Raw genomic sequence first — 24,334 nt, forward strand, 5'->3', positions numbered from 1 at the left:
TCCCTATTCCACATAGAAATATCATCTTCACCAGGGCCGTTCCAATAAAATTGGAGGCTCAACTCTAATATTAAAAATGGCCCATAATAAAAATAACTAATCATAATTTAAACAATTGCAAATAAACAATGAGGATTATTTTGATTTTAATTTGTTTTGTTGAATTTTTTGTTTGTTGATAGATGTATGAGTTTGGCCTAACTTGTCCATTTACTCTTTATTTTTGTCAAATAATAAATGTTTGATTTAGACCTACGTAACAAAAGAAAACATTATACTACATCCCAACAATTATACTTGTACCCCTGCAAATAATTGAGGCCCCCCATAAATTGGAGGCTCGGCTCCGTAGAGCTCTGTACGCTTGGTAAGGAACGACCCTGATTTTCACACTGGCTTAACCTAGGAAGCACCAAATGTTGATTGTACATCTTCCAACAATCATTCTCCATATCATCAAATCCCAGCTCTAGCTTCCACGCATTTTCAAAGCGAAAACTTCGCCGAGCTAGTCGGGGACGTACAATAGGGATACAATCCAACAAGACCTGGGTAATGATTCGACATTGGATTCACAAGTCTTTCTTCAACAGTGTGTGGTGTACACAAAATCTTAAACCATGAGAATGAGTATCCTTCTACTGTAGCATCAGATAACCCATAATCTATGAATAAATGAACAATTTATGCAAAAATGAAAAATTAACGACACTGAATGTAGCAAATAATTTAAATCTTTGATTTTGATCAAAAGCAATTTTGTTTGTGGTTATTATTCATACATGTACCTTCACCACCAAACAATAACTATTTAGAATTTGATGAAGTTTTGAATTTATCATTTATTCTTCTCATTTACAAGTTTTTTTTTTTACTTTATTTACAAGTTAGTCTTTAATATTTTTTTAAGGAAGTTAGTCTTTAAATGAATATCAAAATGTGGATATAGGGGTTGTCGATATTTTTGTCATTTTCCATCTACCCATGCATTCTGCAAAAGTCAAGATTTAACACTTCTCCTTAATTCGTGAACAGTTCATGTTGTTTTTGTTCACGAGATATAGGGTGTGTTTGGTAAAAATAAGCTATAAGCTAGCTGATGGCTGATAAGCTAGCTGATAGCTGAAAAGCTAGCTTATAGCTGATGACTGGTAGCTGAAAACTTATAGCTGAAAAACTAGTTAATTGAAATTAAAGTGTTTGGTAAAATTAGCTTTTGAAGTGACTGATAAATATAAAATGACATAAAAGTACACATATGTTTAATATTTTTTTGATGACATATATTTAATATGTTATAAATATAATTTATAAACATTTTTAACTAATATATTTATTAAAACAATTTTAGTTTATGTCAAAGTATTTTTTTATCTTTAAAATGATAAATGTAATATATGAATTTAATTGAGATTAGGGGAGCTTTTTATGGATATTTATTTCTTTGTGTAAATTGGTAAATATGTTTAAAGAAAAAATAATGATAAATATGTATATATGAATTTAATTGATATATCACATAACTATCTGGCTAGTTTCTTTTTCTTGAGTGGGTACGTATATATAAAAAAAATCAAATAACGAAACCGTAAAATAAAATAAGCACAACGTGGGTAGTTCTTTTCTTGAGTGGGTAGTTTTTTTAAAATAAAAAATAATATTAAAGGTTAAAAATGGAATAAAATGTGAAAAGCTACAAGCTATAAGCTAAAAAGCTACTTGGATTAGCTTTTTAAAAAACGCTATAAGCTAATAAGAAAAGCTTTTTACCAAACACATTTCATCCTATCAAAACAAGCTTATAAGCTAGTCCAACAAGCTATAAGCTAGCTTACAAGTTTTTTTTTTTACTTTATTTACAAGTTAGTCTTTAATATTTTTTTAAGGAAGTTAGTCTTTAAATGAATATCAAAATGTGGATATAGGGGTTGTCGATATTTTTGTCATTTTCCATCTACCCATGCATTCTGCAAAAGTCAAGATTTAACACTTCTCCTTAATTCGTGAACAGTTCATGTTGTTTTTGTTCACGAGATATAACAATGCTCTTTTATTTATACTACAAATCACTATATAAAATTTTAATTTTATTATTAGTTTGTTTGTCTGTGTTTCTTTGGACAATGAATTTTAGAAAAAGAATGTAGTAATTTTTAATGAATTTGAAAATTTATATTAGAATACTTTGTTTGGACGTTCTATAATTTTTTTTTAAAAAATTTAGTTCTTGTACTGTTGTTTGAACAATTATATATATATATATATATATATATATATATATATATATATATATATATATATATATATATATATATAGACACACACACTAGAAATGAATCTTCAAATTTGTAAGAATGAGACAATTCAATTCCTCAAACTTTATGTGCCAATGTAGAACACAAATCAACCTTCAGGGAGATTGATGATGAAAGATCTCCAGCAACGGTGGTGGTTGTCCTATAGGAGGTACCAAGTAAGTTTAGACATAATAAGTATAGTGAGAGAGTAGGGAGAGATGTTTTAATTAGAACAAAACATTCTCTTTATATAGGAAGTGTGGAGGGATTTATGGGTCTAATGTCTTTGCTTCATATAACAGTAGAGTCACATATCATATAGAGTTTCATACCATTCGGTTGTTCCAGCATGACAATAATCAATAATTTGTTCGGCTGTTTTGTTAAACATAAATGTAGTAGGTCCTTCTTATTTATACTCACTCGACTATCCTTATGTAGCATGAACTCAATCATATTAGTCAAAATACTTTATGTTGAACACTTACAAACTAATGGAAATCTTCTGCAAATTGAAAATCTTCTCTCAAATCAGTTCATTCTTAAACAATGGAAATAGGATCAACACTAAAGTTAGAGAGAATTGTATTAGCCTTTTCTTAAGTCTCTTTAAATGATATTCACTTCCCTGTAGTTTTCAAAATGAACTTACCTGCTTTATACTTACTAAAAACAATTGCACCTATCATTTTGTTTTTGTCACTTACTTACTAAAAACAATTGCACCTATCATTTTGTTTTTGTCACTTACTTTTCTAGTCATTCACCAAAATGACACTAGAATACACATCAATTGTGCCACTGGGAACATTACCATACCTTTCAAATTGCATATATAAGATGTATGTGATCGTACCTTCACGAATTAAAGTGAATGATAGGTGGATGTGCAATTGCGCTTGTGTGGTGAAAAAAATGTCCAATGTGATTTTTATCTAAGAGAGGTAGTGTATTTTGAAAACTAGAAGGAATTTAGGTATCATTTAGGGCTTGTTTGTTTTGGGTGAAAGTAGTAGGAAAGATTGAAGAAGAATAGAAAGTAGAAGGATTAACAATCTTTCCTTAGTTTGGAACCACCTTAAAAAGAGAAGGAAGGAGTAATGGTGGCTGGGCCCCACACAAAAATTGTTTCTATGCACTATTTTGAACAAAATTACTTAAAAGCCCAGAAATGCAAATGCTTTTTAACATGACATTAAAGTATATTAAATTAAAATTAAAATACAAAGTAATGAAAGTAAATTTGTACGGTCATGTTTTATCAGAATAAAAAAATCATACGGTTATTTAGTTTTTGATTATCACTAAAATGATAACTTAAAATTCCTTAAAAAAAATTATAACTTTAAATTAGTTATTTATCACTTCTTATAGGGATATTTTAGTCATTTTATTAAATATAAATCTTTCTTTCCTTCTACTATCACTAATACCAAACAACTAAAAAATCATCACACTTTCCACTCACTTTCCTTTCACTTTCTTTCCTATAACAATCATTCCTTTCACTTTCTTTCCTTAAACTTTCTTTTACCATCCAAACACACCCTTAAAGTGACCTTGAAAAATGTCAACGCAAATTTTCCATAAAGTTAAAGGTATAAATAATAATTAAAAAGAGACGTTTTGACCAAAAATTAAAAAGAGACGTTAACAATTGATTTAGATTATACTACCAATAATAATTTGAAGACTATCTCTCTCGATCCTTTTTAATGTTGTTTTATGATTTTTTTTACCCAAATTAATATATACAACTAATACATTTTGTTGTTTTTATACAATCAAATTATTCAATTAAGTGATACGATTCAACCAATGACTCAATGATTTGACAATAAATCAATGATCCACTATCTATATTTTTGGTCAACTCTAAATGAGACTCAATCTATATTTTTGGTCAACTCTAAATGAGACTCAATCTGACTCATGAATCACCGGGTTTACTCGAGTTAAGATCTTAAAAATATCTGATCAATCTGATGACCCTAATCTTCAATTTGTTGTGTTTGTTTGTGCAATGCACCAAACAGAGACACACGTTTTGCTTGAACCCACTATTTTAGACTTTATAAAAATCATGGTGTGGAGCATTGAAACGTGATATTTGTGCTCCCACCACCAAACCAAATAACCACCACTTAAAATATCACGTCCCAATGCTCCACTGCCGTGATTTGTATGAAGCTTAAAATAGTGGCTTCAAGCAAAGCGTGCGTCGGATAAACAAACACAGTGGATTGACTAGTAGAGTTCTACTATAAAAGGAAGAGAAGAAGAAAGTGACATTTTGCAAATTGAAAAGAAACAATTTAACGGCTCTTCTTCAAAACCTTCTTCTATTACTTTTCCCTTTCATCTCTCACCGACAACAACAACGTAACCCTTCACCGTTGCATTTTCCGTCGCCGTCGCCGATCTTCCTCCACTACCGCCACCGGCAGATTCACCAGCATTCGAGTAAAAGCATCGTTCTCGCTATCATCTTATTATATTTGAGAGAATAGTATTGAATTGAATTGAGAATTGAGAAAAATGTGTTCAAATGAAAACAATAAGAAAAGAGTTACATGGGAAGGTTGTAGCGTCTTGCTTGATATCAACGATGGTGATCGTCTTGTTTTCGCTCGTCTCTCTCCTGCAGCGTCAGTTTCTTTTCTTTCTCATCCTCAATTTTCTTCTTCTTCTTTTCTTTTATTTAATTTAATATATTTATTTGTAATCAATTCATGAATTGCAGAAAATTGAAGATTGGAAATAAGAATTGCTCACTACAGCCACTGATTGGTTGTCCATTCGGTACTGTTTTTCAACTCGACACTTCTTCCGATGGCGCGTCTTTTCTATCTCCATTTCAACCCAAAGGTATTAGCATTGAAACATATACCGGATGATTTGAAAAATTTGAATAGAATTATTTGTTTGTAATTAAAATTGTTGAAATATGCCTTCAATATGTAGCATCCTTACTATATACCGTCTGTTTGGATTGGTTTATTTGAGTTTATCTGCTGACATAAGTTTTGTGAGACTCTTTCGAAGAATTTATGAAAACAACTTATGACATTGTTCGTAAGCTATGTTCAACTTGTTTTCCCAAAATCCCTTATGAAAACAGCTTATATGAAAACAATTTAACTTTATTTAATAGTTAGATAGAAATATGGTATATGATAAAGGGCATTATGGAGTCTTTTGATCCATGTAGCTGACCCCACTTAGTGGGATAAGGCTTTGGTTGTTGTGTTGAAGAATGATAGTTGTCAATCCATAATTGATTAATTAAATAATTAATTCAACATGTTGTTGTATCCTGCTATAGGAATAGTTTATACCTTTAAGAGCCTCACATTGGATGAGATAAGGCCTGAACAAAAGTTTATAAGCGGGGATAGTCCTCACCTTACAAATCGGTTTTGTAAGGTTGAGTTAGGCCCAACCCAAAGTTCTAAGATATATCTAAGCACTTATCATTATAAGTGTTTGGGCTATAAGTTGCAAATAAGTTGTTTATCCAAATAGAGTCATAGTTATTTATTCGTTCATTTTTTTGTTCAAATACTATTTCTATTAAATTTAGTTATGTTTTTTCAGATTATATGTTGTCTTTATGCTTCAATGACACTACATTCGTTCTTGCTAATATACAACTATTTTGCGGCATGTGTTTTGTTTTCCATTTGTCATTGTTAGTTTTTAACAACATTTTTTGTGGTCAAAACTTGTTACAAATTGGTGACTTCCATGATAAGCCGATAACCCCTTAGCAACTAGTTCAATATAATCACAGTAGTTTACTTTTTTAATAGCTTTGTTATACATCCATTTGAGCAATAAGAGGGAGGGAGGTTATCTGTGATTGATTTCGGCTTCTTTGTGGTTTATCTTTGTACTTCACCTGCACTCTTCGTTTTTACTCTCACTCTAACCTGCATGGTACATCTCGATCCACCATTTAGGTAATGTTAGTAACACTGAAGAAATAAAAGATGGTCAATTCCAAGCCGAGTCAAAAGATGGTCAACTCACTGGTGAGTTGAGGGACAACCGGTCGTTGATCGACAATAATACTGCCCAAAGCCTCACTGGTGAAGATATAGAAGACATGCGAAGGTGAGGACATCTTGTTTTGTTTGGATTTTCAATGTTAATGTTGTCTCTTGAGACTCGATGAAAAAGAATGATAAAGTTTCACGCGCGTGTTGTGTACTTTGGTTCTATAACTTTGATATAGACAGGCCAGATAAATAAATACATCTTTAGTATTATTAATATCGATATGAATTCTGCAATCCACATCTTACTTTTCTGTAACAAACTGTCTAGTTATATTATAATTTCTTTCTATGTTTGGGATTCAGTAGTGAAAAATTATGATATTCTATATATGCAGGCAGGGTGCTAAGGGTGATGAAATAATTGAAGCTCTCATTGCCAATAGCGCAACATTTGATGCAAAAACGTCATTCTCACAGGTGTGTATACAAAAGCATCATGCTAAATGTATAAAGAGATTATGCAGTTTATGTTTTAGAGTGAAGATGTAATTTGGTTACTGATAAATGTTGTTTGTGTTATTATAATCCTCTTCTGTCTATACAAATCAGTTCCAGGACTTGCTAACAAGTCCACCCTTCCGGCATTTGGTGATAGTGAGCGAGTGTAAAACATTACTTATAAGAGCATTAGATGTGTGCATTTAATGTTTTACTTCAACTTCTTTACAAGAGCTCGCTGACGATACCAAATAATCGAAGGGTGACTACTTCACCCTCGGGGATCAAAATAAAAGAAGTAGCATCTTTTATGGACCAAATTGTTTACTCTCTTTATCTAGCGAATGAACTGAAGCTCACTATATCTGTGCAGGAGAAATATAGACTTAAGAAACAGAAGAAATATGCACCAAAAGTACTTATGAGACGTCCTGTTGCTCGAAGGTGACCTTTATTTTTTCTGTTATTATTGTTGTTATTAATTATTATTATTATTATTATTATTATTATTATTATTATTATTATTATTATTATTATTATTATTATTATTATTATTATTATTATTATTATTATTATTATTATTATTATTATTTTTGAATATTGCGAAAGCTTCACATTTCTTTTCTCTGTGATCTGTGCTTTGAAAATCAAATATGTACATGATATGGCTTAAGAAAACATAAATATTTTATATGTCTTTGGAGCATCTGGGTTTTGCTCTGATAATGGTAATTGATATTTCGTGTCTGATCTCTACGTGCTGTCATGCCTTTTGGCACTATTCTACAAGAAGAATTGCAAGCAAAAAGTCATCTCTAACAATCTCTAAACAAATTTGAGGGCCTTTTGGTTTGAATTTTTTTTTCTGTTTTCATTAATAACTACACAAATGTACCCTTGATTTCACTTTGCTCCCCTTTTTGTGTTACAATATCTTTAAATACGTATGTATACATTTTTATATATTTTTTGTATCCACTCAATGACTTATGGTTATCACTTTTTGTTTTTTGCAGTATATGTGAGGCCTATTTCAAGAAGTATCCATTGAAAATTGGGTAAGATGTTTTACCATATGCATTTACTTCTATTATATTTGAGCTATTCTTTTGGAGCATGATGTAAAGCATGAATAGATGACATTGTAACATCTTTAATGTCCGTATGTGGTTTAGGTCAGAGAAGAGAAAAAATAATAAGAATAGAAAACAAATTTCTACCTTGAAATGTATAAGAATTTTGAACTGATACACATGCTTTAAAAATTGGCAACTGCTATTTTCTGCTTTTCTGCAAACCACAAACTTTATTAAAAACAACTTATTCTTGATTTTTGTTTTTTGGGGACTTCTGAATTTGTTATTAATATCTGGATGTAAGTCTTCCGAGTTCACTTTTCTTGCGTTTTGGACCTGTAGACGTGTGGCATCTTTATAGTCTGAAAAATGTGAAGGGGTGTGTGCATGTGTGGCTATTATATAATTGGAGTATCATTCTCTCTATGTATATATCCTTGAATTGGTTTCTAACTAACTATAGCTAATTCAGATTCTTGCGTGTGGACACATTGTCCCTTCTACTTTCAATGGCTAACGTTTCTTCAAATTCTGACATTCTCGTTGTTGATATGGTTGGTGGCCTTCTTACTGGTGCTGTGGCAGAGCGTTTAGGAGGTGTGATATAAATTTAAACTTAGTTGGTCATTTAGATTTTGCTACTTTTTTAATATGGTGTGCGATGAACTTGAATCATCACAAGAATGAAACGTAAAAAGTCGTCGTTATACTGTTGATATATAGATATATTCATTTTCCATTCTTAACAATCTTTGGGTATAGTGATTGATAGTGATAGTTTTCATAGTTCAGCAGCTAGAACATGCATTAAGTTTTACAATCTAAAGTTGGTGTTTTACAGGCACTGGTTTTGTATGCAATTCATATCTTGGACAGGCACCATCCATGGATATTGTGAGGATATTTAATTTAAATGACGAAATCTGCAAAAGGTCAGCTGATATGTTTTATTGCAGTCTACCAATTATTTTTTTAGGTTAAAATCATGCGGACATCTTTTTCCAGTCTTCATGTTGCAACAAGTTTCCACTGATGCACTGAAAGAGAAATGATTATCCTTTTTAAAGCTTTTATTTTTCAGAAATAGTTTGGAACACTTTGTATTGGCATGGATATCTTTTACATTATCAATGTGATTAGTTTTTTCTTCCAAATGAATAGCTCTAGATGCATTCTTTTTATTATAGTTTAATAATATATATAGCTCAGGAATCGAAGAGAAATGTTTATAGGTTTCTTATGGGATAGCCATATGTTGAATTAGTAGGTATTAGGAATATTGATCAAAGCTATACGCATGTTCACCAATCACCATACAAAATTGAAGCATCCTTTGATGTAATCAATCATTTAGTTAATTTTTTTGTTACTGTCTAGGAATCAAAGAAAATTATCAGTACCTTGTACAACTTGTCTGAATGTGCATAAACTGAAGTTTTGTTTCTTTTGTCTGGTATTATTAACATCTTTTTTATTTATTGCAGAATTGTAAGGTCTTCCATTTCTGAATTGTTGTCACAAAAGGAATCATCTCAACAAAATCCGAAACATGATGACGGCGGTGTGGAAAGCCAATTAAATGTAAATTGCACTTTCTTCATCTTCTAATCAGTCTCACTCTCAGTACTAACTTACTGTTTGAACAATTTATCATTTGTCGTGATGTTGCAGAATCAAATATGTGCATCAGTCAGCATGGAGGAAATCTCTCATTCGTCAGAAAATGGAATTTCTGATCTTGGTGCTGACAATGCTGAAAATACTGAGAATTCCACATTTCCTGCTCTAAGAGCCTGCAAAGCTATAAAGGCTGGAGAAAAGGCATCTCAAGAAATCATTGACTCGTGGAAGGAAAATGGTTTTTCTAGGTAATTAAACTTCGTAGTTACGTATTTGACTCGCTTCACTATTCTAAAAATCATAAAATTGAGTTTTTCTTTTATAATTTGGACAGCTTAATTATTGCTGCACCAGACTTGGATACTTGGACATTGGTTAAAGACCTCTTACCACTTTTATCAAACTCTGCCCCATTTGCTATTTATCACCAATATCTTCAGGTAATTTTTGATTCAATTTTCAAGCTTAATGAATAGTGATTTATTATAAAGGAGGTATCCGTGCATGATAATATTTTCAATGAATTTGTTTTGTTTTGTTTCTTTTAAGGATCAAAAGTTTATTGTTCTGCTAACTTTGGTTATAACTTTAGGAACACATAAAAGATTAATAGTGCCAAATTTTTAAGGGATCAAACATATAAAAGATAGATTATGTATAGTAGCAAATTTGTAAGAGATCAAACATTTTGCAACTTAGACTTTAATCAAATCGATATGTATACTTAGAGAGGCATCACGCAATGCTGCACATATTATCAATTTAACTATCCTGTACTGGAGAGTGTAGATCATGTGTAGGTTTGTGTAAAGTTGAAAATTTTCAAAGCTTCCTTTGGCACTGAATGCCAAATAGATTGTGCTTCTGTTCACTCAGTTGTTAACGGAATCTTCTTGTTTGTTTGCTTTATAAATGGTAGCCTCTAGCAACGTGCATGCACAATCTACAGCTTGAGAAAATGGCCATTGGATTGCAAATAACAGAGCCTTGGCTACGTGAATACCAGGTATTTAGCTATTTTTGTCAATATTATGAAATTATAAGTATTTTGAACTCCTTTAGTTACAAAAGTACATAAAGGGAAATAAGAATCTAATTGTTACCTTATCTTACAAACTAATCATAAGACTATTTCAATTACCAATTCTATACAAATCTCTGATTACAATTTAATCATATATTTCTTATTCAGGTACTTCCATCAAGAACTCACCCATGCATGCAAATGAGTGCATTTGGTGGTTACATTCTCAGTGGGACAAAGATCTGCAGCAGCTGATTCCAACTCAACCATCTGCCTTGATTACACATTTTATGGTCAGCCAAATGGCTAAAACTATGGCCAGTGTACACTAGATTTTTATTTTACTGTTTTTCTGCCCACTAGCTATTTAACTACCTTGCCTGTTTCAACCTCCTGATACAAGGATCGAAACTGGCTTTGAGGAAAGCCTTTTAACTACCTTTCTTTTGTTTGTTTGCGGGCTGTAATATGATTTTCGTACTATAGAGCTTTTCTTTTTTATTTTATTTTATTTTTACGTAAAATTAATAATATCTAACTGTGGTGGATTTTAGGGTGAGGGATCATTTAAGTCCCTCACCAGTGGATCAGAACATAAATATTGTTAGATTGAATCAAAAATAACAATGAGAATATTCACACATTGTCACACACAATCTTTCCATAACACTAATTGAACCCAGAAACGGTTTCTCTTTTTGTTGAAATCATCATCTTCAACATCCATTCCAACTTCGGAGCAATGCTGAAAAAGAGAATCTGCAGAAAAAATTGAGTATTGCTTTTAAAAGCTTATTGGTTTTGCTAAGAACATAGTTTGTGTTCAATTAGTGATGGTAACCTTTTAATACACATAAATTAAGAAATATGAGTTCTTTGAATTCCCATTCAATAAAATGAGTTCTGTGAATTCTACACTGAACAAAACACATTGAATAAAAAATTAACCAATTTAAGAGGATTACTGTTGGTCACTTCCATTTCCAACATTTGCAAGTCCATTACAGCATCAACATTAACCGTCCTTATTAGAGCTCGTGTTCGACTGCTTCCAACATCTGCGTCTTGTAACACTTGTTTGAGGGGAAGAGACGAGGGCAGATTGCGTGTGAAATTGAATCTGATGGTATTTTTGTTCTTTTCCACCGGTGATTGATTTAACAGAACCCTCATCCTAGAAGCCAGCGTCAAACTATCACTGTCATTTCTCAAATCTTTTCGCTACTTACCTTCATTAATCTCAATAATAGTAGAACTGTCATTGTTATTGCTTAAATGATAGTTACGGAGTTACCTACCTCCACGAAAATAATAACTTCCTTTTCCTTTGTCATTATTTTTTTCCTCTTTTTTTTTCATAATAGTAGAACAATTTCATAACTCAAGGCAAAATGACTCTTTCTATTCCTTTTCATCTCGATGGCTGTATTTTCCAAATCAACCTCTTTATCTTGCAGATCGATTGGTTACATGAAGCAAACATCATGACATAATAGAGGAATGAAATTTGGAGTCTTGATTTTCGGTTACATTTTGGTAAACATTTTTCCAACTAACAAACTAAACCATTGATGACATTATCATATATACTAGCTGGATATACTTGAAGGTGATTGTATCCTTTTTTTATCTCATCGTACTGGATGACATTACCATATATACTTACTACATTGTGTTTCAATGGAAGGGAAGTGAAAGGTGAGGAAGTTCATAGTCTTAAAAATAGAAGGAAATAGTGGAAAACGGTGCGTATACAAAAAGGATGAATTAGAAAAGGTTAATGCATTAATTAATCATAAACTCTAACCCTTTTTTTCTCCAGGTAACTGTAACGTTTGTGTAGGCGGTGAAATAATTGTCACTATTTCTAGATTTGGTTAATGTAATTAAAAATTGAACTGAATCTTACAATCTTAAAAACAAAAGAAAAAAACCAGCATATTGTTCATTAACTGGGTTTGGTGATAATCTTAATCACCCCTACTTTGAGCTCCACAGTTATTAGCAATATTCTCTTTATAAAAAAAAAAATAAAAAATATCAACAGTCACAATCACATTTTCTTTGCAGCTGCGTTTAGCATTAACTTTCTTAATGTTAGTTAATACGTGCAAAATAGTATCAATAATGCATGAGATGTAATGGAGTTTGCAACCAGTCATGAACATTGGCAAATGATATGGAATTGAAATTTTCGTTTTATATACAACAATACAAAATAATACATAGTTGCACAAAGCCTAGAGCCACATTGGTACATTATACAAGACAAAACATACTATTAGCTTGTGAATTAAAAACATGAAGGAAAAAACAGAGTAGAGCTAACAAACGCTGATACTAATTTATAGTACCGACACAACAATGACACATGCGATTACATTTAATTAATCACCTTTTGAAATTATCACCCGTGTCGACGTGCCAATGACGTGACCGGTGTCCATATTGATATCGGTGCTTCATTGGACACCATTGATTTTGGTCTTCTGCTTCATAATTAAAAATTCTATACACAAAATTCACAGTGAAACCATTCCCATAACCTCTCTAAAAATGAAGGAGGATAACATGACACCAAAAGGACATTACTTTTTCCATGCAAAAATAGAAGGCACCCCAAGTTGCATCACAGCCTCTTTTGATTACGGTCACCAAAGAAACCATACATTTTGTATGTAACCAAATTCATCCATGACCTTCGTATTAAAGCCAAGGGTGCAAAACTACCCCACCAAACCGCGGCACAGCAGTTTTGATTTGATGTTTATTTTGCGGCATACCAGTTTTGTGCACATTTGGCATCGACAGTGAGGCCAACTTTGAGAATATTTTGGCCATTAAAGGGTTTCGACATGCAGTCAATAACTATATTCTTTGCAACCTCAGCTGACTCTGTTGGTCCTTCCAATATGACTTCATCATGAACCTACGATGTCATGTGCAAAAATCTTAGCCAAAACACTTATATATGAAAAAGCATTCATATGAAGCCATGATAAGATAGCTTTAATGCTCATTATGCTCATATGCCAATTGAAATCGGAAAATGAGATTGAAAAGAAAAAATGTCAAAGTAAAACCAATGTATAATAATCTATGGAGTACTATGAAGAATGGAAAATAACTAGGACTAAACTATTTGATATTATATCAACCACGCTCTCTTCCATGTATTACATATCCCTCTTCCACATTAGCCCAAAATTCCAAGCATTGAAATTGAAATTCAAGTGGATGAAAATATTAAAGTTGAATGGAACTTGACAAAGACTGAGGATAGAGAATATAAACAAGAAAAATCTTTGCACAAATATTTAACCTGAAGAAGTAATTTCCATCCAAGCTCCTTCAACTGTTTATTTTTGGATATTTCTAACATGGCAAGCATGGCAACATCAGCTGCACTTCCCTGTTGCATCATAATGGAAAATAAAATGATTTCTAAATGCTATTAAGTTCTATGGGAATAATGTCGTGTTAATATATTTGAAAGAATAGAGGACCTGCACTGGGGTATTAATAGCAGCACGCTCAATGTGACCTTTGTAGTAGTTACGACGACCTAGGAATATCTCGGGGAACCGCCGGGCTCGTCCTAGCAATGTATAAACACACCCAAATTCAAAAGCTTCTTTTTTACGTTTCTGTTGCCATTTCAAAACTTCTTTTCTATCATTGTACCATAGGTCAACTGTGTTCTTAGCTTCTTTCACAGAAACCTGACAGAAAATATTTGTACAATCAAATCAAAATTCAGAGACTTGTAACCTATGTAAGCACCTCGTGATATATGATAAAATTCATGGTACCTTCCAATCCTTAGAAAGACCTTGTGGAGTCTTTCCATATGCAATTGAGAAGTTAAGCATTTTGGCTTTTCTTCTTTCAGAAGCAAAGGCATCCTGAGAAAGGAAAAAGATATAAATTGATATGAAATATAATACTGTGCTTGTTTTCTCATAAGTTTCTACTAAACACTCAGAAGAAGACCTATCTCAGGTTTCAAGGGTACTATGTAATGCTAAGCTGCTAAAAAAAGCTCTCTATAACCCAAGTCTCACATTGGCTAGAGAAATGGCCTAAACGCAGCTTGAAAACCTAGACAGTCATCATCACCATAGAAGCCAATCTGATGCAGTTGAGTTAGATACAACATATTTTCTGATAAAGAACTTCAACTGCTCTATAAAATATATCCGCTTCTTATAATTCCCTGTTTATATTACAGATATTTAGGCCAATTTTATGTGATTGAGTTAGATACAACATATTTTGTGATAAAGAACTTCAACTGCTCTATAAAATATATCCGCTTCGTATAATTCCTCCTCAAAGGTTTTATATTTCAAATTTTTAGGCCAATTTTATGCGGTTGAGATAGATACAATCATACAACATATTTCCTGGTAAAGAACTTCAACCGCTGTACAAAATATATTCGCTTCTATAATTCCTCCTCAAAGGTTTATATTTAGGTCGCCTTTTACATTAGTACGTCATTGGTTCCCTTTCAATAAAATATATTACTTAGAAAAAATTAATAAAAATAATATAGCCCTATTAATTTAATACATCCTGAGTTAGTGTGGTTTGACCAGAGGAGAGAAAAATAATTAAAAATAAATAAATCAAAATGCACCAAAATACGGTGTCAGATGTTAGTTTGTGCTATTCATAACTTTTCTGCAATTTAATATCGTCATTGTATTTACAATAAAGAGAACTATGTTCGAGGTGTACCAAAACGAGTTCTAATTGTGCACGGAAAGCAATGTTATCACCATCTTAAGATATGTCGATGAGAAGTAAATTTACCTTGAGGAGAGGAACAGGGGGTTTGTCTTCACCAGGCTGAGGATGCCATTCAAGAAGAACTTCCTTTTTTTCAACTGCTTCACGAATATATGGGTACATATTCATTGCAGTTCTGGAGTGGAAATCTCCACCAGCTTCAAAGGCTTCCAACATGCTCTTACAATCGGTAAGATGTGCAAGTATCCTAAGCTCCAACTGTTGTGATACATAATAACTCCATTAACCATGAATGAAATACAAAGAAACTAGCTCAATGAGACAGATAAGTAAACTAAAAAACCTGTCCATAATCAGCAACTATAAGAGAATTTCCAGGAGCAGCTACGAATGCTTGACGGATTTTGTATCGGTCCTTTTCCAAAGCTGGTTGATTCTAATATATGAATTATACAGGTTAGATTAAATCAGCAACTTTTTGAAATACAATGATCAATGTGGTCCAAGTATACATCTGATGAGAAATGTAATACATGCTTCTATTTGAAAGTTCAAAGCAAAAATTTCTGAACATCCCCCCTTCCAAATCCAAAATGTACGTTATAATGTTTTCTGTGGGGAAGGAAGCTATGATTGGCACAAAAACGGATTTAAGTTAAAGATTTTTTAATACAGTAACCAAACCAGCTGCCAAACCTTATCCCACTAAGTGGGGTCACTACATGGATCAAATTACACCATAACGTTCTCTCATAAAACATATTGGGATCCAACTCATAAATATCTAAATCTTCCTAATAGTTTCTCTTGTAGTTTTTCTAGGTCTTCCACTACCTTTTTGATCTAACTCTCCTCCATCTGATATACTCTTACTACAACATCTACAAGTCTTCTCTCGGCATGCACAAACCACCTGAGCCTATTTTCTACCATCTTTTCTAATGTAAGTGCTACCCCAACTCTCTCTCTAATGGTGTCCTTTTTAATCCTATCCCGTCTAGTCTTACCACTCATCCAACACAACATCTTCATCTACGCTTACTTTATTCTCATGTTGGCTCTTAACCGCCCAACAATCCGTACCATACAACATCGACGGTTTGACAGTTGTCCGATAGAATTTTCCTTTCAACTTAAGCAGGACTTCCTTATCACATAAAACATCTGAGGCACGTCTCCATTTCAACCACTCAACTTGAACACGATGATTTACATCTGCTACTAGTTCTCCGTTATTTTGAACTATGGACCCAATATATTTAAACCGTGTAACTTGGGGTATGATATGATCTCCAACTTTCACCTCCAAGGTAGGACTACTTCGCCTTTTGCTGAAGTTACATTCCATATACTCTGTTTTGCTTCTACTCAGGCGGAAGACATACGCTTATAAGGCTTGTCTTCAAGTCTCTAACCTCCACTCAATTCCTCCCTCAACTCTCCAAGCAGGACTGCATCATCTGCAAAAAGCATACAGCTTGGTGCTAACTCTTGGATGTGTTCCGTTACATCTAAAACTAAAGTAAGAAGATAAGGACTTAGAGTTGACCCTTGGTGCAATCCTATTGTTATGGGAAAATCGTCAGTAGCCTCATCATGTGTCCTCATACTAGTTGAAGCTCCCTCATACATACCCTTGATAGCTCTAATATAAGCAATCTATCATTTTAATTTAGCATTGTCAAGAACCAACTCTTCTAAAAGGTAAAGCTATAAGGTGAGTCTATAGGAATAACTTTGTATCAACCTCACCCCCTCATAATAAAATATGTATACACAGACAGATACCGAAGGACAGAAACATGTATGGCATTTAAAAAAAATTTAAGTAACTCAACAGCTAATATGGAATTTGAAAGAAATGGGAGCTGGAAGAACCTGCAGATTTGGTCTTCTTGCTGACAAACGTCCAGTCTCTGTGTTGATATTTATGGAACAGTGAACACGGTGATCCTTTCCAGATATATTATGTCCCTGTCATTGAATTGAAACATATTAGGCTACCATAAAGCAGACATAAAAAACCCTCATTATAAACTAACCTTGACAATGTTTCAAATGCTTTGACAAAAAACACTATAAATGCCAGTCGCACAGTATAAGCAAAGTTTATAGGAGCAACATGAAAATCCATGAACACAACCAGACCAGTGAAAAAGTCCAGAATAAACTTATTGGAGAGAAAAAAGAATAATCACCTGCAGAGGAAGGATAAAATTAGAGATCAAAGAGTCAATTGAGCAGATTTCACATAAAGCAGCAATTGCATGACAAGCTTCTCTCCCTTCTTCCTCTGTTGGAAAAGCAAAATAGGCTGTTCCATAAGCAGAATTATCTATTTCTAAAGGCTCGTCTTCCCTTTGAGAAGGATTTCCATCTTCATCCTCAAGATCAAAGTCATATTCAGCAGAAACTTTGCCAGCCAGCGCCTTTAAAGCGGGACCACTACATGAGGGCCAGCCACTAGGTGTGTAAATGTCAACATTCAGGTTACATCCAATGCTATTCAACTTAATATCACGTAATTTTGAGGGAGTCTTTTTTCCTTTTTCAATTACTTTATCAACATTCGGAACTTTGAAAATCCGCTCCGTTGGAATTGCCTCATTGTGGTTTTTTCTGTATAACAGGGAAGGAAAAATGAAAGCATTACTTCGATGATTTTACGTGAACCACTTCATTAGAAACAACTAAGAACAATTACATAAATAGAATTGTAACTTTTCTATCAAATTATCAATTAATTAAGATTGAAAGCAAAAGCTCCACAAAAGATTTAAATAATGTGCACCTGTTCACAGTGCCACCAAAAAGCAGTACACGCAACTGTGTATCGCTTCCAACATTCATATACTTAGCATCAGGACAATACCTAGATGCCCATTTTCGGAATCTATTAAGAGCTGCCTGTTGCTCTGCTTTGGCCACCTTTTCTATTTCTTGAAGATATAACCGATCAACTAGCATACCCTCACATTCCATTTTGACAAGAAGTTCACCAAATGGCTGCAAATATATCTCGTAAAAATCAAACATGTTTTCGCGTAAAAGTTCTCCATCAAGTTTCCAAGGCAAATCTGACAGATGACTTTTTAGGCTCTCATAAAGCTTCAGAGTGCTTCTAGCATCTAAGGCAGAGTAACATATCCAAGGTATACGCTCTTCTCTTTGCAGGACTTCAACAGGCTCAATGGTAACAATTTTACCCATAGATCCATCTTTCTTCTCCTTTCTCTGACCAAATATGGTTGCCATCGACACCTTACCAATCAAATCCGTTTCATGGTTCAGATTACCCCTAGACATGACTTCTTTGTCACCACTAAGTGCTTCAAGAGAATAACCACCAACCAAACGTCTTGATGAATCCCATAGTCGTGCCATGTGCATTGTATCAGCATGAAATCCAGAAACCTTAAATCCATAATTTTGTATAACATGACAATCAAAGCTATAGTTATGCCAAACCTACAAAATGCACCAGTAACTTTATTACTTCAAATATCATTTCCAAACCTACGACATATAAACCCAGTAATAAAATGGCACTATCAATTTATGAAGCTAGAATTATGAAACTGAAAAATATTGAGTTAAAAAAACTAATAATAATTTAAAATTTAGAAAAGTACAAACATGCAGGCCATTATTTTGTCACCAATTGTGAAATGACATGACTGACAAGTACTTCACTAAAAGTGTCCTGTATATCATAAAGTTGGAAACGGCAAACACTTGTTTAACTAAGTTGAGAGTCGTATCTGAATTAGTAACAAAAACATAATCAATATGAATCTCTGTTGCACAACTTTCCCTCAAATTTTGTACAACCACAATTTTGTGTAGCAAACACTTTTCTGTCATGTTATTACTTGAATCTTAAATTATTTTGAGGTATGCATGTGATATATTGACTCATGTTTTTGTGTATGTCACTTGATTTTGCATAAAAATGTTATATTTTTATTGATCATGTATCTAGCTATTAATAACAAGATCTGATGTCCCCGTGAGCTTAGCTCACTTGGTAAGGAATAAAGCATAATATATGCAGGGGACCGGGGTTCGAACCCCGGACACCCCACTAGTTCACCTTTAAGGTGAATTTCTCTAGCCGCTAGGCTACTTGACCAAAAAAAAATAATAAGATTTGATTAGCGATTCGAAAACTGGTTTTCTGATTAATGATTTGAATCTCAATTTGATATGCTTGCAAGGCATAAACCACACCCCAACTATTACCCATATGGTTAAAAGTTCAAACACTACATTACATAAGAGAGAATATATAGGTTCCTGTAATGAAATTGGGTAGAGACTGTAAGTGATACCGTGAAAAGGTGGGGCTTTTGCTACTTATATTACTAGACAATGAAATAAGAATGTCAATTGGCCCTTAACAATCACATATATCAAATATTGCTCCATTAATACGATGCAAATCTTTTGTTCTGAGCATAAAACGCCTAGCAATTTGCTACCAGGTAAATGTATTAATTTAAACACCAAGACTACTAACTTGAATATGACAATTTGCAATAAACTACAAATATGACACAACATGAGTCAATCTACTAACTTTACCATAAAAAAACAAAAGCAATTCTTCTAAACTCGCTTTTAAAACAGCATACCCAAATGCAAAAAAAAAAAATAATAATAATAAAAAAAAAAATAACATCAAAATTGTTTAAATCAATTCTACCAAAATATAATCAAACAAATTCTTAAGAGGTTCTGAACATAAAGATGGGTAATAAGACTAAAACCATAAAAGGAAGAATGAAAAGAAAGAGAAGCTACCTTTTTTATGGATGGATCTTGAAAGAAATCGGCAAACTTATTCAATATCTCTTCGCCTCCACCGTCAAGAACATCTACCCAGATACATGATTTCCCACCTCCAAAATCAGCTTCTGGACCCGAATAAATACTGAAGCATATTATCTCCCCATGATCTATAGGCGTTTCTTGTTTGACATCTATCTTGGATACCTTTCAAGTCAAAGAAAATAATATATATTCAATTTGTATTAGTTAAAAAGGACTAAAGAATACATCCATTAACCTCATGTCCAAAGTATATGCATATTAAAAAAAATTAATAAAAAAAAAAAGGATATGCATATTGGAAAAAGAATCTAGTCATGTACAGTGTTGCAATTAGGGCACAATCATAATAAAAGTCAACACAGTCAATAATAATACCTCGGTATCACATGCATGAATAAGATGCCTGTAATCTACTGTAAGCATCTTAGCTACTTGCTCTGCATGAGAAATATTATTAACAACCAGTATGTCTTCATAGATACTACAGAGCCTTTCCCGAAGTTTTGATTGTTCAGCACTGCGTGTCATTGTAACAGTAATTTTTGCATTAGTTGCATCTTTTGCAGCTGCAGCCAAACTGTGATTGCCATCAACATTGTCAATTTTCTCTTCACTGGTCTTTAATGAAGACACGTTTGACTCGGTGCCATCAACGCCGTCAATTTTCTCTTCACCGGTCTTTAATGAAGATACATTTGACTCGGTACCAACTCTTTCAGTGTCTATCAATAACATTGAGTTGTTTAACATAGAATGTTGAACAGAAGATGAGGCAGGTTCACATAGACCATGCAGCATAAGATTGCGCCCTTCGTTTTGAGTAATAGCTGGTTTCTGAGCAATAGAAGAAGCAATTGTATTTGTATTGGATGGATACAAACTACTTTTGTCCAGATCATGCATTTCCATTTTTATCCGAGTCAATTTATGCCCAGCCTCAGCCCATCCGGTTCTATCACCAGATAACTTTCTACGAGGTGTTTTGGATAATCTGTAACTGCAAGAACTAAAATGTGTCATCATCCTAACTTGTTTGTTGTAGGAACTCAAAGAGTTCAGCTCTTCTTCCCGTCTTGTTTGATTTGTTACCTTCAACGTGCTAAATGATGCAGTTGAAAATTTCATAACTGAAATATGTACCGGAGAATTGCGATGATACTCCATGTCATTGCATTTTTGCAACCCAAAAGATATTCGCTTTGGACAGTATGAACCTTCTCTAAATTGAAGAGAGTTACTAGACAAATTGCGATGTCTGAGGATATTACTAGCAATCTGGATTGATTTGGATTTTCTTCTGCTGCACATATCATGCAAAAAAATAAATACAAAGCTACCAATCAATAGATCGAAATAGAATATTTTAATTTTCACTTTAGCCCGCTGAAGACGACGCAATATAATAACGAACAACTCAGGCAAACAAGGCTATGCAACCATGCGTGAAACACCGGCTAAAGAAAAAACCCCTTCTATACATATTTTCACTTCTAAAATGTCATGAATAATAATAAATTAAAACATTTCCACTATCAAATATATCATTAGTGACACTGTATTTAACGATCGACATTTGCATATGATTACTCTCAGGCTCAGAATAATTTGATGTTCCTATCTGGGTATTTTATAATTTTTTTTTTTTTTTTTGGGCTTCTTAGCAACTATGAAACCAATTAAAATAGAAATACTTCATTAGTATATGTGAAGTTATTTTTAAGGGAAATGTTAACCAGTGCCCCCGGGGCACTGGTTAAGGAGTCAAATATAGTAATATCCTGCTTTGAAAGTTGTGCAGTCATTGCATTAAAAGTTTAAAAAGTGTTCTTTTTGATTTAAAATTTCCACTTTAAGATTCCTTAACCAGTGCCCCGAGGGCACTGGTTAACAAGACCCTATTTTTAATTACTCCAGTCTCAACCTTTTAAAACTAACGAGAAACAAGGACTTGTACAAAGTAAAAAATCAACACCCAATGCAAACCAATTTTAGCATGCACGCTTTTTCATGAGTAATACAAAATATTGATTTCCAATATAAATAACAAAATTTACAGAAGAAAAGGAAGAAGAAGAAGACTATAGAAGAACTTCAGTAAAGTCATTTACATACCACTTCATGGTTTAAACCTTATGACTTGCTTCCTAGTAACTAGATGTTCAATGTTGAATTGTTAATAGTTATTTTTAAACGATTGTTAAAAGTTAAGAAAACTAACAAATTTAAAATCAAACTTCAACATAAACATCAAGCTACTAGCAATCATTAGGCCATGTAAAATTCTAGCGGTTACACCCCGTGGAGGGTAACCATTTCTATAAACCCTTGAGTTTTTATTTTTATTTTCACTTAATTTTGTATTTGGCAGTTGGCAGCCCGGTGCACTAAAGCTTCTGCATGCGCAGAGTCCGGGAAAGGGTCCCACCAATTGGTGTATTGTACGCAACCTTACCTTGTTTTTTACAAAAGAGGCTATTTCCAGGACTTGCATCCGTGACCTTTCAATCACGTGACAACAACTTTACCGTTGTGCCAAGGCTCCCCCTTTAAAAATAAAAAATATTGTTCAAGCCTTCGCAACACCAGAACAGTCCATAAACTGAACATTTACGATTGTATAGTTAGAAAGACAACCATATGAGAAAACCCCTAAAAATACAATGAGTAAAAGCTTTATAGATTTTTATCTGAACACACTACAAACATACACAAACAAACTTCCTACACAATTCCTGTTCACTTTTACTATCAAATCAAACTCTATATACACATTTGCTCAATACCTATGTAGCCCCTACAGTTCCAATTGAAGGTGTGTAGTGTACTATATCGACACGACACTGACACTAGTAATTACATAGAATCACTTCTATTTTCTAAAATTATTATCGGTGTCAGTGTTGGTGTCCACATTTGTGCTTCAAAGCTGAATACCACCGTCACACCCTCTCCCCACTTCAGAAACAGTTTCACAAAATGCCCGAAAGAAGAAACAAAACCAAACTTCTATTACAAACTTCATCTCTAGGATTGCATTGTTGAGCACTCCAGTCTCAAATATAAGCAAAAGAAAGTCAACCAAGCTACATCTACTTGGGTTGACTTTTTTTTTTGCTTATATTCGAGACCGAGGATCAAAAGTTCAACCAAGCTAGTAAAGAACAAGATATTTCATTCAAAAATATCATTTCTCTTACTACTGCAACAATCTATGAAGCAGACGGTGACACCGGACGCGACATTGTCACTCACACCGTCAACACTGTTAATAATTTGAGAAAATGACATAATCGAATGTGATCACATGTGTTGTATCGGTGTCAGACACACACATTTGGTGTCAGACACAGGCATGCCTTCGATTAGAGGTGTCAGTGCTTTAGTAACAAACAAACAAACAAACAAACAAAACAACAAACATAGTGTGCACACATTACAAACAAATAATCCAAAAACAAGTAAAAATTCCACCAAACTCAAAACACAACACATAAAATTCCTCAACTTATGAAGCAATATTAACACATGGGCCAACCTAAAAACAAGAACAAATGTAAAAAAGACAAGAACTTTGAATTAAGAAAGAACAAACCTGTGTTGGGATGAACCATAGTTAGCAAAAAAACCTAAAGAAGAGAGAGAAGAACGAAAGGGTCTCGAAGATGAAGAAGAAAAAGAGAAACAAGAGGGGCAATAGTAAGTTGACCTAAAAGCGGTACTCTGAGAAGTGACCCGCATGGCTGAAAACAAACCCAGTAATCTCCCCAGCTTCGTAGTGTAAGAAAAGTTCCGTTTTTGGTTGAAGAAGTGGCGAAAAGGGCGAATAGGAAAAAGCGCTTATTTACATAAGCTGGTTTGGTAGTGAAGCATTGGTGCCATGAAAGTGATTATTTGGAGTTGAAGTTGAAGAGAGACAGAAAAACCATAAACCCTGATTCTTTGTTTCTGCAACTTTGAATTGAATATTCTTGTGCAAAGTACAAGGCTCTGTCTCCGGTAGGAGACCTGAATAGGTCACCTACGGTAGGAGACATAACTGTTTTTTTTTTTTGTTGGCAAAATAAATCTGAATCATTGGATAAAGGTAAACCAATTTTAGATCAAAATGCTTACAATACACCTCCAACACCCAATTACTTTCTTTTATTTTAAATTGTTCTTCTCTTTCCTCTCTCACCCCAGTAACCTCTGATCTTGTTGTTGTTGCCACTTCATTCTTTCCCTTTGTTT

The 24,334-nt window shown here is 33.4% G+C and overlaps 2 protein-coding genes across 8 annotated transcripts; one reads left to right on the top strand and one right to left on the bottom strand.

The window, feature by feature from the left end:
• Window positions 1-4,644: 4,644 nt before the first annotated feature.
• Window positions 4,645-11,040, top strand: LOC146938039 (uncharacterized). Of its 2 annotated transcripts, none has more exons than XM_085752079.1 (13): window positions 4,645-4,945; window positions 5,041-5,165; window positions 6,260-6,413; window positions 6,694-6,775; window positions 7,170-7,240; window positions 7,813-7,854; window positions 8,345-8,469; window positions 8,714-8,804; window positions 9,357-9,453; window positions 9,538-9,740; window positions 9,827-9,932; window positions 10,412-10,498; window positions 10,685-11,040. In XM_085752079.1, the coding sequence occupies exons 1-13, from the start codon at window positions 4,836-4,838 to the stop codon at window positions 10,769-10,771; spliced, it is 1,380 nt and encodes a 459-aa protein (XP_085608205.1). In that variant the 5' UTR covers window positions 4,645-4,835; the 3' UTR covers window positions 10,772-11,040. The 2 variants fall into 2 exon arrangements, with proteins under 2 accessions (XP_085608205.1, XP_085608206.1); XM_085752080.1 differs by having other exon boundaries at window positions 9,544-9,740.
• Window positions 11,041-12,677: 1,637 nt separating this feature from the next.
• LOC146938040 (DNA polymerase I A, chloroplastic/mitochondrial-like) lies at window positions 12,678-24,085 on the bottom strand. 6 transcript variants are annotated; one of them, XM_085752085.1, is made up of 12 exons: window positions 23,811-24,085; window positions 20,480-21,401; window positions 20,075-20,266; window positions 18,063-18,739; window positions 17,470-17,890; window positions 17,150-17,245; window positions 15,615-15,707; window positions 15,335-15,529; window positions 14,329-14,421; window positions 14,023-14,238; window positions 13,839-13,928; window positions 12,678-13,445 (listed from the first exon to the last, which is right to left on the bottom strand). In XM_085752085.1, exons 1-12 carry the CDS (start codon window positions 23,840-23,842, stop codon window positions 13,284-13,286), a joined length of 3,189 nt encoding a protein of 1,062 aa, XP_085608211.1. In that variant the 5' UTR covers window positions 23,843-24,085; the 3' UTR covers window positions 12,678-13,283. The 6 variants fall into 6 exon arrangements, with proteins under 6 accessions (XP_085608211.1, XP_085608210.1, XP_085608209.1 ...); XM_085752084.1 differs by having other exon boundaries at window positions 20,480-21,404; XM_085752083.1 differs by having other exon boundaries at window positions 23,697-24,085.
• Window positions 24,086-24,334: the final 249 nt, after the last annotated feature.

Source organism: Medicago sativa, chromosome 3 (genome assembly GCF_051527215.1).
Source record: "Medicago sativa cultivar Bolivia chromosome 3, Bolivia_mono, whole genome shotgun sequence".
NCBI classification, from domain to species: domain Eukaryota; kingdom Viridiplantae; phylum Streptophyta; class Magnoliopsida; order Fabales; family Fabaceae; genus Medicago; species Medicago sativa.

Excerpts from the sequence above, each read along its gene's own strand:
- LOC146938039 (XM_085752079.1), top strand. The coding sequence starts at position 4,836 with ATGTGTTCAAATGAAAACAATAAGAAAAGAGTTACATGGGAAGGTTGT. Across the intron at positions 8,470-8,713 it reads TGTGGCAGAGCGTTTAGGAG|GCACTGGTTTTGTATGCAAT; the intron begins GTGTGATATAAA and ends GGTGTTTTACAG. Across the intron at positions 8,805-9,356 it reads AATGACGAAATCTGCAAAAG|AATTGTAAGGTCTTCCATTT; the intron begins GTCAGCTGATAT and ends TATTTATTGCAG.
- LOC146938040 (XM_085752082.1), bottom strand. The coding sequence starts at position 23,842 with ATGCGGGTCACTTCTCAGAGTACCGCTTTTAGGTCAACTTACTATTGC. Across the intron at positions 17,891-18,062 it reads TTTGGTGGCACTGTGAACAG|AAAAAACCACAATGAGGCAA; the intron begins GTGCACATTATT and ends CCTGTTATACAG. Across the intron at positions 15,708-17,149 it reads CAAGAAGACCAAATCTGCAG|AATCAACCAGCTTTGGAAAA; the intron begins GTTCTTCCAGCT and ends TTCATATATTAG.